This window comes from Mytilus trossulus, chromosome 7 (genome assembly GCF_036588685.1).
Source record: "Mytilus trossulus isolate FHL-02 chromosome 7, PNRI_Mtr1.1.1.hap1, whole genome shotgun sequence".
Lineage (NCBI taxonomy): Eukaryota > Metazoa > Mollusca > Bivalvia > Mytilida > Mytilidae > Mytilus > Mytilus trossulus.
Window position 1 is genome coordinate 28,291,092 of NC_086379.1, and position 13,525 is coordinate 28,304,616.

Here is a 13,525-nt window from a genome sequence, read left to right on the forward strand (position 1 = left end):
GTGCAATAGAAAATATTTCAGATCACATAAATCGTTACAAAGCAACACAACATGTACAATGCTTAAAGTGCAATAATTTATTTTTTCATAAGGGAAAAGATATTTTTAAAACTATATCAAAAACAATATATATGGTATGTCATACGTCTAGGCACAAGATTTGAGCATAATTGCATACTTTCAGATACTTATTCAAGCAAACATGGTTTACTTAGTATTGCTGTTAAATCCAAAAGGTATTTTTGAATTTTACAACATATCATGTTAATTAATTATGAAAAATGCTGGATTTTTTTACGAGACAATCTAAAATGAATTTTGAGTCCACAAATCTGCTTCACATGAAGATAAAACCATATGTATTGATTTTTTCATTGAAGTGTTCAGCCAGATCTGGAACTTTGATTTACCTATGCATACACACCAGTCTTTGTTAGATTTATAAAATTTAAATATAGGTTAATGATGATTATCGACCGTATCATATGCATGTTTTGTATTTTTAATATTATAAACATAGATTATCAGAACAAACTGTTCAATACTAACGCACGCGCAAGCTAATATAATGGAATCATTTTTTTTCTGAAGTCGATCAATCTTTTCCGTAAGAACTATTATTAGTTTTGCTAAATATAAATAAAATGGAAGTTTGTTTTTGGCGTTTAAAAAATCAATGAACTGAAAACCATGGTATTTAAGAAATAAGAAATTTATTCAAACAATCATTCACCTGTATCTTTTGGTGAGCTCGTACATGCATCCTTAAACTGTTTAAAGAATTAACGTTAACAAATTAAGGTAAGTCACTTATTAACAACCAGCATTGACTTTAAAGCAATGCGGAGACGAGGCTTTGGCGTGATTAAATGTTTCAATACTTTTTGCAAATAACCCTGCCTGATATGCAGAACATAATTTCACTCAAAAAATTAATTGCTCTTCATTATTTTAAACACACAGCAAGTTCACATCATTTGTATGCAATGTTATTACCTCATAATTAAGTCAAAGATATGCTACAACGTGTTTGCTAATGAAATAAAATATATTAACTAGACAAAAAATGTCATACTTCAAATTAATTCAAAAGCGATACAGGTACAGTAACAAAATGTTCTGTTACATTTTAACAATAAGAAGACCGTTGTTTTTCTTTGAAATTATTATCATTATCAGTTAGGCATTAGATATTATAACAATGGAATTTTTACGGATGAAAAGAAATTGAACGAAAAAATTCATTGAAAAGACATTAAGAAATTTTACTAAATTATACACACAATGATGTCCAATAAATCAGTAAACGAAAAACATTAAACAAAATGTTCAAAATTTTGGTAGATATGTTTGCAGTCATAGTTTCAAACGAGTTGGTTGACCGTTATGGAATAACCGTTTCACAAATGATATCGGATATGTTCCTTACATCGTAACTACAATCCCCTTCCCTTTCATGAATTTGACCTACCAAATTAGACTTTTTACCGGATTTGTAATCACATAAGCAACACGACGGGTGCCGCATGTGGAGCAGGATCTGCTTACCCTTCCGGAGCACCTGAGATCACCCCTAGTTTTTGGTGGGGTTCGTGTTGTTTATTCTTTAGTTTTCTATGTTGTGTCATGTGTACTATTGTTTGTCTTTTTTCATTTTTAGCCATGGCGTTGTCAGTTTGTTTTAGATTTACGAGTTTGACTGTCCCTTTGGTATCTTTGGTCCCTCTTTCATAATTATGGGATTTTGGATCCTCAATTCTATTAAACTTTGTACTTGTTTGGCTTTAAAAATATTTTGGATAAGAGCGTCACTGATAAGTCTTATGTAGACGTAACCCGCGTCTGGCGTTCTTAATTATATTTCTGGTACCTTTGATAACTATTATTATCTACAGACGATTTGCAGAAAAATCATGTCAATACAGAAGGACTGTTTTTTTCTCGTCTGCTATAATTTATTGGAAGTGCCAGTCCACATGCAGCGGTACTGCAATATATAAATCCCGATTATACCGATTTTTCAGTCGTCCTATTATATAAGGATTATCTATGGTACATATGTGTACATTTGTATATTTTCTACCACTTTCATCTTGATCTTTTGAAATTTTTCATTCAATTTTAAAGACCTTAACATCTGACAAACATATTCTTTCGTAATCCATCGTTGTTTGGTAGACCATTATGGAATATCTAGATTGTAACCACAATAGCGTTGTCTTTCACTCGCTGATATGAGAGAAGCAAAATATATCAATAGTCATTCAAACTTAGTAAAAAAGAAACTGACAATACCATGGCAAACGAAAAAAAATAAAGACAAACAACTGTTCAAAAAATGCAACATAGAAAGTTAAAGACTGCGCAACACGAACCCAATCAAAACTTGGTTTAATCTCAGGTGGTCTGAAAGGAATGGCAGATATTGCTTCTCATGTAAATACCCATCCTTACAACATTAGAAAAAAACTCGGGTTTAAAAAAAAGCGCGTCTTGCGTTATAAATCATAAACCTGGAGTGGTTAATGAGTTTTATCACAAATTTTTACTGCACTGGCCAATGCGTAGCAAAGAGATTGCTTACAGTTCTGAAACATCTTAAATCAGTCCGATTGTCTAAAGGAATTCGTGTTGCTGTTTTTTTTATTAATCTGCTGTGCTGTATTTATCATAATCCTATTAAAGATTTTTTCTAGGCAACGGTCTTTTTATCTTTTTGTCAGGAGAAAAACAACGTTCAAATTATGTATTAGATCAATATTGCGACGAATACTTTAGAATTGCCCTGGTCAAAGGGTTTTACAACATACATTATTTGTCTATTCGTCTATTTCATTTATTTGCATATCTATTATATCTTCTCTAAGATCTTTAGTTGTCATTTTCCTTGTAGTATCTTTTCCTCTTTCTGTTTTGTATGAACAACATTTCTCCAATTGTTTGACAAATATTGTATAATATTTATGTTTTCAATTGTTAATAACAATCTTTAGTCTACAATGTTTAATTTAATGTTTGTTTCTACCTTTGACTAAAATTTCATAAGAACTTGTATGTTTACTGTTTTTATATCTTAACAAAAAAAAAATTCAAGTTATTTAAAAATGTGTATGATCGATCTGACCGACTTTTATTTAATTAACTAGTGACAATTACATTATTTGAATGAAACCTTGTTTATTTTAGATAGAAGTCATTATGACAGCAATCAAAACAACTTCTGCTGTCCTTGTAAAATGTTTATTATGTTTGCTCATTACTGTCAATCTTGTAAATGTAAGTAAATAATCAGTTATAGTTTACGCTTTGTTAGAATATAGGTTATTTAGTTTTCAAATCTTTAGTCCATAAAAAACCCACTGTTGATCGCGTTTATTTGTGTTGTAGCTCAAGATGAGCGATATTATATCTTACTAGATGTAATTATTTTTATAACAAAGAAACAAAAAAACACGTCAAATTATTGATATGTTCATAATTATAAATTAACTGTTAACATACATTTGATTTTTTTTAATACTAAGGCTTTTCTACCTCAGGTATAGATTGCTGTCGGTGTTGACATGAATATCAATTATATGGTAATTTTTATAAATTTTCTGTTTACAAAACTTTGAATTTTTCGAAAAACTAAGGATTTTCTTACCCCAGGAGTAGATTACCGTAGCCATATTTGACACAACTTTTTGGAATTTTGGATCCTCAATGCTCTTCAACTTTGTATTTATTTGGCTTTTTAACTATTTTGATCTGAGCGTCACTGATGAGTCTTATGCAGACGAAACGCGCGTCTGGCGTATAAAATTATAATCCTGTTACTTTTGATAACTATATAGATTACCCTAGATGTATTTGGCAAAACTTTGAGGAATGTTTGGTCCTAAATTCTCTTCAACTTCTTACTTTCTTTAGCCTTTTAACAATTTTTGATTCGATCATCACTGATTAGTCTTTTGTAGACTAAACGCGCGTCAGGCGTAAACATAAATTTTGAATCCTAGAGTATATGATGAGTTTATTAATGTGCTGAAATTTTTTGAAATATTTTGGTCATCAGTTATAATGTTGAGACATTATAATTATCGCCAACCTTTTTTTTAAGTCGTTTACATGTTTTAGGAGATGGGGCAATTACAGATTAATTTTAGATGTAGCGCCGAGCGAAGCTAGGTTACATATTCTTATTTCTAGACATGTATGAATATATCGAGGGGAAAACATGACATTAAAAAAAAATTGCAATCAAATGGAGAAGAATACACTCTCATCTCCCCTCATATCCGACAATGGTAAAAAAAAGTATATCATCATGAACGTTATCAAATTGTTTTATGTTTTGTTAATTTTTTCGTTAAATATCATCGTTTATACTTTCAATCTTGAAAAGTTTGGCTGTATGCTTTTGTACGAAATCATTCGTAAGAAGAATTCAAGATCTACAGCCCGTAACAGAGAAGTGATAGAATTGATGTTTCTTTACCGTCAAAATTAGCTACGTTATCGACAAACTTAATTGAGTAGTTACCGAACTATTGGTACTTTAACGTTAAAAAGATTGACAAACTTTCATGTGGCGATAATCAATTTTACTACCGATAATATTGAAAATAATTCTAATGATATGAAACAAATAATGTCCATGCACCGTTTCGATTGGGCGAAAAGTAGTCATTTCTCCAAAGTCAGAACAGAAAAGATTTATGGAAGGACGTCTTGATAGTATTATTTACTTTACAATTTTTCCCAAAACTAAAAGAAATATACTGGTAAACAATTAAAAAGGTGTTTGATAGGAATGAAGTCCTTTATTTTTTCGGACTACAATGTGTACCGTATGCGTGATGGATTTGAATTCAATCAATAACTTTGAAATGTTTTCTCATATGTATACACAAAAGGACTGGTATTTGTAAATCTGTTAGAATATGTCTTCGTCCGTTTCACATGCCAAACTATTTTCTAGTACAGTTTAAACGGGAAAATTGTGTTGAGAATTTTTTCTAATTTGACAAAATAACGAGCAAAACTATTTCTTGCAATGGCACACACAGAGAATATTTTTTTAGTAAAGATCAGTAAAAAAAAAATTCTCCAAAATATACCATGGCCAGGACCTGACAGGTTTTAGCAGTGTACAAATGAAAAACGTCCGGAAAACTGCGCTTTCTGTCATTTTGAGGGATCATGCAACATTTCACCTATTGCCCATGAACAACATAAGTTCTCAATTACTAAAAAAAGATAATTTCAAATCGGAGTAAACAAATTAACTTTCTTATATACAGTTGAATTTGTCTATAGGTTACACAAAGCTGGTTCTTAAAACGTTTGTATCAGGGAAAACATTTTTCTTTGACTTTTAAAACATGTAGGGGAAACGGATTTCCTAACCATTCACATATAATATTCCGTATTTCTGTTTTTTGTTCGATAACGTAAATTATACGACTTTTTTATGACTACGTGAACTTGTGCAATTATTTTTGCTGGTCTGTAGGAAGTCAATTTACAATTGTGCAGTGAACGGAGGCACTCATACACAACCTTATAATTCTGTTTGGAAACAAAAATAAATTCCCAATATATAAATATACATGTATTATATGTCGTGTACATGATTGTATTTTGTGATATAACTACCGCATAGAAAAAGTATCATGGATTTCGAGGCTTTCATATTCAAGGTTTTGAATTCTACCTTTGTTGAAAACCTGTGGATACCTCTTCAGTTCCTTAAAACATCAATTATGTTTTTGTAAATTGAGTGCCGTCTCCCTGAACATGCTAACACTTAAGTCATATCTTTGAATTTTCATATTTTTTCCCCTGTTTGTCTCTGTTGTCTTGATTGTTGGAACGATTAGTGGTATCTAACAATATTTACGAAAACCTTCTGAGAATTATGAATATTTCTTCTTTGTCAGGTATGGGTCATTACCAATGATAAAATGAAATGCCGTACATCACATCTTATAGAGGTTTAAATTTCAAATATTCGTCAATAACTTAAGAAATAGAGCAATTTTGTCTTCAACATTTCAAATGTTAAAGGATACATTTGTATTCGCACGACGAAGCCATTGTTTATGACAGAACACACATTCTAGATTATGTATTTTTGTGTCCGTCAGTTCGAAAGTATTTGATCATTTCAACTCCTTTGTATTTCATAATATGTCATGAACAAAGCTCATTGTTGAAGGCCGTACGGTGACCTATAGTTGTTAATGTCTATGTCGTTTTGGTCTTTTGTTGATAGTTGTCTCATTGGCAATCCTACCACATCTTCTTTTTATATATAAAGACAAATGTTCAATTGAATAATGTTTACCTAGTAACAAATGATAGAAATTTCGGAGATCCCGTATTTGATCCTTTACCGTTAAAACGAAAATGCCAATGACAGAGGTTGATTATAAAAAATGTTTTACTGTGTTAAAAAAAACCTTCGACTTAAACAATGAAACTTACACGTTTGACATGAAATATTTTGTCGATGAACAAAATTAAATTATGTCACTTCTGAAATAAGTTTGTCGACAACGTAACTTATTCTGACGGTAAAGAAACTCGAATTCGATCACTACTCTGTTACGGGCTGTATCATAGATACAGAAAGTATGTCGAAACTAATATTCCAATTTTCTAACTTCATTTTTCATTAAGTTGCAAAAGGACTTAAATTTTGTTTCACGACATATCAAAACAACGAATGTTTAATAAATCACAATTATTTATCGAGAGATGAGACATATCGTATTGCACGATATTTAGTGGTAACACATGTAATTAATTTAAGACAATATGGAAACAAACTGTGTCCTTCTTTTTCCAATGATTGCAAAAAGTGTTCTTTTATTTCAAAGTAACGTCATCGTTCATGGTCGTTTTTTTCTTTTTCGAGACGTCACAATAGGAAATTTAGAGGAAAGCAGGAAATTTTGACATCATGATTAGATTTTGCCAATGAAGAACTGATATCAAACAAACCAGTCGTTAAATAATAAAAAAAAAAAGTCAGAACAAGGATGATTCAGCTTAGAATTAGAGAAGATCCAACTTTATAACAAACTTATTTTTTATTACTTTGGATAAGGACAACATACATTCACGTAAATTTCTATAACATGATGATGTTTGGGTTTGTTTTGTTCACATATATAATAGAAGAAAACAAACAATCATTTACATAAATCTTCGGAAAGTTTCGAGGAAATATCTTCTAGAAATCATAAAAAAACATATTTTCAATGCAGATTCAGATTCGATATTTTGATAAAGTCCCGCCATATATACCAACCAAACCTTTTAATTCAACAGTACGTCAAGCAATGTACACTAATATTTTTTCAGACAACTGACAAATATAAATTTGTGTCTGTCTCGTTTTGTGTAGGGTTTTTCTAAAGACAGCACCTGTGGTGGGACACATGGATGCTTTGGAGACTGTGATGGAGGTTGCTCCTTCTTACTGACTTGGATGTCTTCCGGTTCCGGTGTTTCTTTTAAGATGAAAGCCTCGTTATCGTCTAGTGCTGATCAATGGGCAGGTTTTGGAATATCAACATCAGCATCGATGGTAATATATGATACTTAATGATAAGTTTGATTTGTAATGAACATCAGTACTCGTTGCTCTTGGCCTAATGTTTTCAGGCAACATATTTGTGTAAAGTGTAGAATCTTTAACATCTGTTTACGTACAGCAAGATGAGGGCTAAAATCAAAACTTTAAATCACAGATTTGTCATTCATTGTGCCTAAAACTTCAAAAAAGTACTGTTTGATATCTAATCGCCATAAACCGAGAAGATTCTCTTCTCTGAAAAGCATTTTTTTTAAATTTCAACAACACATTTTCAAAGAATATGTTGAAGTATCCAATTGGTTTTTTTGGGAGAGGGGGCAATTTGCCATGAACTGTGACGTGCATTTTTGGAATAAAACTATTTAAATTGTGATATACACCTGTACACAAATTGAGTCAAATTGTACCAAAGCAATAACAAACTTAATGCACTCAAAAAATGTGGTAAGTTCTGACAAAATTCCCCAACATATCAATTGAATTGAACTATGTATTAAATCACTGTTTCTAAAGAGGTTGCTTATAGTTATGTTGAAAACACCTTTTTAATGATCCTATGTCTAGAAGATAATGGCAGATTTATGTATGGTGTTTGAAAAACTGATTGGTCTTATCTGGTCTTGTCTTATATTACAGTTATTATCATTTTTTTTATGTGTATGTAAAAGTTCAGATAATATTTAAAAGCAACTATAGCATATGAGTGTTTTGTTTGCACAAAATATTTCTATCAGAAATAAACCGACATGGTTAGGTACTACGACCAGTGAAACCATTACAATATTCTTGTAATGGTTAGAAAATAAATAATATAATACCTTTACAACATGTAAAAACTCTGTTCCAATTTGATATTCTTGTACGTGTCTATTTATAAAACAGATCTATTTTATTTTTTAGAAATTAACCTTTGATAACAAAACGTCACTTAAGGATGTTTGCTAAGTCTGTTAAAAAATAACATTATGAATTGAAAGTATATAAATAAAGAAACGTAAAACGCAGAACAAAATGGAGGGTCCGCGTGCTCGTTTTCAAGATATGAGCCATTAAAAATTTCTCTCTAGATTATTCATATATTCAACATTGACACCTAATTTGTTTCAAAAACTATCATAAAATGACAAGAATTTTATAAAATTTAAAAAATATGGCTTTTTAAATGTATGCAATAAAATTATGAAGAGAAAAGTAGGGGTTTGTGGGAAATATTTTTTAATGACAATACAGGGATAAAACCAGAGGATTTCGAAAATCTGGCAAAATAAATCTAAAATGGAGGAGCAAAAATCCTTAAAATTCAAAAGTGTACCACATAAATCATATTAAACTTTTTGTGACGTTGATCCATAGCCGTAAAACCAGGTTAAAAAAAAGTAAATTCTGAATTCAAATGATAAAACACACCAAACGAATAGACAACAACTGTCATATTCTTACAGCCATTTTCAAATGTAGAAAACGGCAGATTGAACCTGGTTTTACAGCGCTAAACCTCTCTTTTGTATGACAGTCGCATTACATTCCGTTATATTTACAACGATGCGTGAACAAAACAGACATAATTGGTAAAATAGTCAAAATATGGGTTCAATCGTCTCAAAGTCATACGAGTCGATCATAATAAATAAAAAAAACTATAGCATTTTATTTGCTTATCAATTTTCTATTGTTTTCTAGCTGATATAAAAACTGTTAAAGCTCCTTTTTAATCAAATTTGTTTAATTCTCAATGTTGTCTTTTTTCTTAAGTAAATCTCATTTCACATTTTTCTATGATTTAGCTAATACTTCGATCCCTAAAGTGCATCGTTAAAATAATGTAATTATTATTGGTTGTAGCAAAATGCCAGTGTGTCAGCATGCCTTATGACAAGTGGTTCGTTGGCTCCAGAGAATTCTTATAATGCTGCATCAGGAAATGCAAATTCGGCTGTATCAAATGTAAGATTCTATAGAATTCTTAATTTTACAAAAACAGAAATGCCTCAATTTGCCATCAAAGTATTAATGAATGCTCTATTGTTATAGATTTGAGGTGGCATGGCCTTTTTTAATCTTTATTTAGCTAGGTCAGCTAACTGGTAGCCAGACTTCAAATACTATATATCATAATGTAAGTTGATAATCATACCAAAATAGGTAACCATGTATATTAATATGGGTCTTTTAAAATTAATTACAACCCCCAAAATATATTCAAAACAAATGATTTGTCATGATTTAACATTAAGTAACATATTGCCTATTTCGATGCAAATGACAATGATGATTATGTGAAAAAAGGTATATTTTCTGTTACTGATATGACATATTTTGCAACATAAACTGCTGGTAAAGTCAAATTCATCGAACGGATTTTTATAGACAGACAGAGTACATTTTCAGTCATATATGTATATTAACTCATCATAGATACCAGGATTGATTTTTTTATTCATGCCAAACGCTCGTTTCGACTACAAAAGCTTTATCAGTGACGCTCAAATAAAGAAATGTTAAAAAAACAAATAAAGTGCGAAGTTAAGTAGCAATATTATTAATCAAACACTGCAATTATTACAGCTAATAATCGATTTCGTCAAAAACTTTATCAATAACAATATGTGTATTTTAAACAAAAAGAATGATGCTCCAAACCACATATATACATTCCAAAGAATCAATGTTAGAGTTAATAAAAATCTTGGTACCAAGCTTGTGATTCCGACGTGTTGTAAATCAATTGATATTAATCACTGTCGTGCTCGATATCAAATGTTTGAAATTTCTAGAACTTGTTCAAGAAAATAAAATTGCAATTATTATGTGTGCGTCTTACATGTATATCCATAAACATGCAAATTGACTTCTATAACTCGTAAGATTGGACCTGAAAATGGCAAAAACAATAGGATACTGCTAAACCAAACACTAAAGCGAGACTACATGCTAAATACGTTTTAGAACGATTAAAATATTTGTTTATTTTTTGTTTAAGAGATTATAAAAGAAATATGGGAACTTATACTAGTACATCAATATGAAAAGATAGGTAATGTTGTCATTTGTTCATTGAAAACTGTAACTTAAATAAATATGATGTTAATAATTAAACTCATTATAGAAACCAGGACTAAAATTTTACACTTAAATTGTTCTAAATAATAAGAATGTTCTTATCCCAAGCAGAAACCCCTAGCTGTATTTGGCACAACCTTTTAGAACTTTTGATCCCCAGTGCTGTACAACTTTGTACTTTTTTTTTTACTTTCGACCTTTCATATCTGGGCGTCACTGGTAAATCTTGTGTAAACGAGGCGCGAGTCTGGTGTATTGAATTTAAACCTGGTGCCGTTTGTAAGCAATTATTTATTTGTTGTCTTTGGCTCATATGTTCTCCTATTTACTTGTATTGAAGTCCTGTAAGGTTATGTTGTCATTGTAATGTTATATTCAACATTGCCATTAAAAAGGGAGATTTGGCATGCCACAAAACAAGGTTCAACCCACCATTTTTTTTCTTTATAAATGTCCTGTAACAAGTCAGGAGCATGGCCATTGTTATATTATAGTTCGTTTCTGTGTGTGTAAATTTTAACGTTATGTTTCCGTTGTTTCGTTCGTTTGAGTGTGAATTCACATTACTATAAGACGTGTCACGGTACTTATCTATCCCAAATTCATGTATTTGGTTTTGATGTTATTCTCATCTGATTTTGTCTAATGCTTAGTCCGTTACATCTTAATGTTGTGTCGTTGTTCTCTTCTTATATTTAATGCGTTTCCCTCAGTTTTATTTTGTTACCCCGATTTAGTTTTTGTCCATCGATTTACGAGTTTTGAACAGCGGTAAACTACTGTTGCCTTTATTTATGTCAAACACGCGTTTCGTCTACAATAGACTCAACAGTGACGCTCGAATAAAAAAAATTTTAAAAGGCAAATTAAAGTACGAAGTTAAACTGATATTTCTTTAAAAAAAATCTCAACGATGGCTTTGTGTCCGTCTTATTTCAGCCAACACTTGGTTTGTCAGGTTTATCGGCAGATTTTACCAACAACATTATGACATGTGAGTTGACAAGAAGCAACACGAACGCTGATCCTGAGGTTTTTGACCTTACTACTGACTACTATATACTGTTTGCAAAAGGGACAGTCTCAGGAGGTGAGTTACTATGTCTCTGTTTATACTTCGTTTCTTTAAATACTAGAAAAATAAAGGACGCCCGTTCTCACTATTTTTATTTTCTGCATGTTTTAATTCAGAGGCGTCAAAGTAATACATTTTTAGAAGACAAAGAGTAGGTTTATTTTATGGATGGAGGGATTTTTCTTTTCGTGATGGATGAAGAGTGGCTGTTTTACATCCAAGCAGCGCTACATTAAATGTAGATTGAAGAGGATAATGTTTCAGTTCGAGTAGAATATGAACCCTGTTTAAACTAGAGTGACAAGCTGCACCGGGTTTTTACATACTAGTTAACAAGATAACAGTTTGCCTACCCTGACACATTATTGTAATCTTGACCAACCAATTAGGCGTTGTTCTTATTACATTTATAATGTCGTGTGCTTAACGGAAAAGTTTTCAACTTCAGTTTATGTTTCTTTTCTGGATGTTGAACCCATTCATTTTGCACTCTTAGCAAGCAGCCATCACGGAACCACAATAGTGGTTTGATATTTTGACATTTTTGTCTTTGTTCTGATGATGTACTCGTTAAAACAAATTTCCTGAGCTTTTCACTTCATTTTATTCCTGCTCAATTATAATCTTTCTACTCTACACCAGGTCATAATGTATTAAAACAATGTTAATTTGATACTTTTTTTTTGATTTCAGGAACCAAAAATCAGCATACATTTACCGACAAAACTAATGTATTGGTGGACTTTCAGTCAACACAGGATCTTGCTGGAGGTGTGGCGGTGATAAAACCTTTCACGTCAATATTGATCATGTTAAGCGTCTCTCAAATTGTACTGTTTTCCATGTAAATACTATCAACAAATATAATTACATCTGATTGATAACGAATATCATTTAGCTTTTTAATATTACGCACACATCAACATGAGACACCAATACAACTCATTCAACTCTGCTCGAGGAATCTTATTGGTTGCTGGTTGATACAGTGTGCGCTATTGAAAAATCCATATCATATTTATTTTTTATTTACCATAGAGGTAATTGGCTCACTCAAAATGATTACATATCAAGGTTACGCTAACAAACACATATTCAGCCGTGTCTAATATTGATGACATGACGTCTGTAACAGTTGATAGAAGTCCTGTGTGTGTTAAACGTTCTTCTACAGAAGCTATTTTCCCGCGTAATTAGTTTGTTTACATTTTTGACAGTTTAATCAGGGTCAGGTAACACTGATTAAACAATGCATTTGTTTCTACTTTTTTAACGTTTAACCAACTATAACAACCGGCACACAACTTTTACAACACTTTAGTAAGAAAGAAATGCACTCCATCTTAAGTAGCTATGTCGCAAAGGCGGAGTTTTCGTAAATGCTAACAAATTATTAGACATAAAATTGTTTTCATGCTTTGCCATTATATATTTTTTAAACTAGATTTAGATATATTATTATATAGTAACAGACCTGAAAGCTGTGAACAAATTTACATATTACATGTATATATTATTAATGTACACATAATATTGTTCTTTTAGGTTTCTATATCAAAATGTGATTTTTAACAAATAAAATAGTTCTTAAAAAAGTAATATTTCTTATGTTGTTATTTTGTTGTGTTTTTTTTTTCTTTTCCCCATTGATTCTTTATTATTGAAAAATAAATAACTGTTCTTCGGTAGAAAAGGGTCATTTAACTTAAATATGCTGTTAAAAAATGATACGGCGAATGCTTATTTAAGAACATGTATAGATAAATGTGAATTCGATATCTAAATAAGATATGTAAATGAGA

The 13,525-nt window shown here is 31.0% G+C and overlaps 1 protein-coding gene across 1 annotated transcript; it reads left to right on the forward strand.

Annotated features, from left to right (window-relative positions):
- The first annotated feature begins 683 nt into the window (after nucleotides 1-683).
- Nucleotides 684-12,611, forward strand: LOC134724876 (uncharacterized). The gene is made up of 6 exons (XM_063588184.1): nucleotides 684-801; nucleotides 3,187-3,276; nucleotides 7,397-7,579; nucleotides 9,431-9,532; nucleotides 11,588-11,738; nucleotides 12,417-12,611. Exons 2-6 carry the CDS (start codon nucleotides 3,199-3,201, stop codon nucleotides 12,569-12,571), a joined length of 669 nt encoding a protein of 222 aa, XP_063444254.1. The 5' UTR covers nucleotides 684-801; nucleotides 3,187-3,198; the 3' UTR covers nucleotides 12,572-12,611.
- The last annotated feature ends 914 nt before the right edge of the window (nucleotides 12,612-13,525 follow it).

Bases quoted from the DNA above. Each gene is read 5' to 3' on its own strand.
- LOC134724876 (XM_063588184.1), top strand. From the start codon at position 3,199: ATGACAGCAATCAAAACAACTTCTGCTGTCCTTGTAAAATGTTTATTA. The intron at 7,580-9,430 runs GTAATATATGAT...TATTGGTTGTAG, and splicing joins TATCAACATCAGCATCGATG to CAAAATGCCAGTGTGTCAGC. The intron at 9,533-11,587 runs GTAAGATTCTAT...GTCTTATTTCAG, and splicing joins CAAATTCGGCTGTATCAAAT to CCAACACTTGGTTTGTCAGG.